The sequence below is a fragment of the Penaeus vannamei genome, chromosome 2 (assembly GCF_042767895.1).
Source record: "Penaeus vannamei isolate JL-2024 chromosome 2, ASM4276789v1, whole genome shotgun sequence".
Classification (NCBI taxonomy): domain Eukaryota; kingdom Metazoa; phylum Arthropoda; class Malacostraca; order Decapoda; family Penaeidae; genus Penaeus; species Penaeus vannamei.
The window spans coordinates 11,544,219-11,547,073 of record NC_091550.1 but is presented as its reverse complement, the minus strand read 5'-3'; the positions used below and the strand labels follow the sequence as shown (position 1 = coordinate 11,547,073).

Sequence of the window (2,855 nt, the reverse complement as noted above, 5' to 3'; positions counted from 1 at the left end):
TTCTTACACTTTACTCTCTTTAATTGTTCCTTTCTCAGTTCATTACTTAGCCTGATGGAAATTGTCTCCTTTGACTCGTTCTGTTGCTGTCTTCACGGGTCCCCTCAGGAATTTAATAGATAAAGATATTCTCACAACAAAGCTGGCATCATGGCATCTTTTCCCCAACCAATTCTTCTCTCAGCGTGCGGGTCGAAAGTTGGGAAAGAATGAAACTACTTCCTCCTTTGAATTGACATTCTAAGCAAACCAACCACTTATAGATTATTTTTATAGTTTGCTATGAATTCTGCCACAATATTTTACTGTATTAATAATTAATATGCCTTCAAAATACAAATATGCTATGAAACGTTTCGTTGGGTCCATAAAATTATTACCAATGCATATTTAAAATGTCGAACCAATATCGATCTCGACATACATGTACATACATATATATGTGTATGTATATTGTATATATATATTTTTTCTCTAGGCTGCAGGGCTTCCTCGACGACGAAACCATCATCATTATCCAGGGCTGATAAAAGTGAGGGTATTGTGGTTATGGAAAAGACTGATTATATACAAAAAATGAACAATTTACTTCCCGATGCTTCTGTTTACAGGAAAGTGAGGAAAGGCGAGGGGAAGGTGGAAGCTGCCAGATTGAAGAAGCCTGCGGTCTGCGAGTGGGAAAGGCTTACTTCACCTGCCGGAGGAGGCCCCCTGCAACCCGTTCATGAAAGGTCTCCCGAAGGTGCACAAGCCAGGTGTATCGATGAGACCGATCACTTCTGGCATTGGCTGCGCTCCCCGTCGTTTGGCTAAGTGTTTGGCGAAACCCCTCTCCGGCGTTAGGGGAGTCGTCAGTGATTCCCACCTCAAGAACTCTGGGGACCTCATCAGACGTCATCAGAGTTCTGTATACGAAAATAAAAATGTGCTAATTTTGATTATAAATCCCTTTTCACGACGGAGCAACCCTGGCAGTCGAGAGGGTTACCAGCGCCATGGTAGATGACGATCTTTCGCTGACAAAGCACCAGTTCATAAGCCTCGTGAAGTTATGTGTGGACTTGGGCTCCGAGTTCACAGGGGAGGAATACCAACAAATCAGCGGCCTCGCCATGGGGTCCCCTCTGAGCGCTGTCCTGGCCTGCCTCTTCATGGAGATGCCTGAAAGGGACCACTACAGTTATAATATAATCGGTAGACATTCAACTTGGCTTCGATACGTAGATGTCCTCGTCATCGTCCCCAGAAGGTCTTGTCTAAACGATATGCTGACGCAGCTGAACTCTGTCCTCGAGAAAATCCAGTTCACCGTGGAGGCGGAAGAGGATCAGAAGTTACCTTTCCTGGACACTCTGTATACATAAAGCCTACAAATAAAGCCGATTATATCTACTAATACTCCTCCCATAGCAATAAAACAAAATCTGGGGCTGTAATTGGCTCCTTCCTCCTCGCACTGAGGATCTACAGCCCTGAATTTCTTGAGACTAAGGTTACCTGTGTAACTGATTCTTTTACGAAACATACTTATCAGACCCTGCGGCATCTAATTTTCTTGCATTGACGCCATGTAAAGTTTTCCAGGCGATTAGCAGAATACTTTGGCAACACAGTGAAAATCGCCAGCACATCCAGTGAAAAGATACATAGCATAATACGAGACAGGAAACAGCCGAAAAAACAATAGTGCAGTTTAGCGCATACGCTGCAGCAGTTGCGATGAGGCATACTTTGGCGAGACGAGACGTGGCTTCAACACCGGGATCAACGAACATCGAGAAGACGTCCTTCTACACAAAACTTCCAACGCCATGGTTCATGTAGATGAAGCTGGACATCTGCCGAACTGGAAGGAAGCTGAAGTAATCCATGAAGGATAGAACAAACACAAAAGGAATGCCATGGAAGCTGCATACATCGCGACAGAGAAGAATAAAAACACCGCATCGGGCAGATTCAAACTATCCAAGGTTGCGGCAGCAATCGTGTGTGTAAACGAGTGCAAGGTCACAATCGTAAGGTGATTCATCAGTTCCTATATGATATAGATTTGTATTTTCTTTTATTTCTTACAGCCCAGGCGAGGCTCAGCTTCGCATATCGGACTTATCCTTATCCTTATCTCTTATGTATATATTTCTGACGAGGATGTATTAGAAACCGGTCATATACATATTATGTATTGTGAAGATATTCATTCTCGTTGATACCTTTCACTATATATATATATATATATATATATATATATATATATATATATATATATATATATATATAGATAGATAGATAGATAGATAGATAGATAGATAGATAGATAGATAGATATAGATGCGCACACATATCTATGTGTATGTGTGTGTACACACATATATATATATATATATATATATATATATATATATATATATATATGTACACATATATGTGTACCTATACATACGTATGCATACACATATGTATATATATCTGTCTCTCCATTTCTATCTATTAATCTACATACCAATTCATCTCTATGTGTATGTATATAAATGCGTGTGTGTGCGTGTGTCTGGTGTGTGCATGTTTATAGATACATATATATGTGTGTATGAATTTATATAAATATTTATGAATACACACACACACACACACACACACACACACACACACACACACACACACACACACACACACACACACATATATATATATATATATAATATATATATATATATATATATATATATATATGAATATATACATACATAAATGTATATAAACATTTCGTCGCATACATGCATTCATATTCGTTTATCTATATGTTTACTATGCATTTTAATTATAGATTACCCGTAACGGAATTTGATATCTTTAAG

General features: G+C 39.2%; 1 protein-coding gene across 1 annotated transcript; it reads left to right on the top strand.

Annotated features, from left to right (window-relative positions):
• The first annotated feature begins 995 nt into the window (after positions 1 to 995).
• On the top strand, positions 996 to 2,207 carry LOC138865299 (uncharacterized). Its single transcript, XM_070135603.1, has 3 exons — positions 996 to 1,354; positions 1,715 to 1,862; positions 2,076 to 2,207. The coding sequence occupies exons 1-3, from the start codon at positions 996 to 998 to the stop codon at positions 2,205 to 2,207; spliced, it is 639 nt and encodes a 212-aa protein (XP_069991704.1).
• Positions 2,208 to 2,855: the final 648 nt, after the last annotated feature.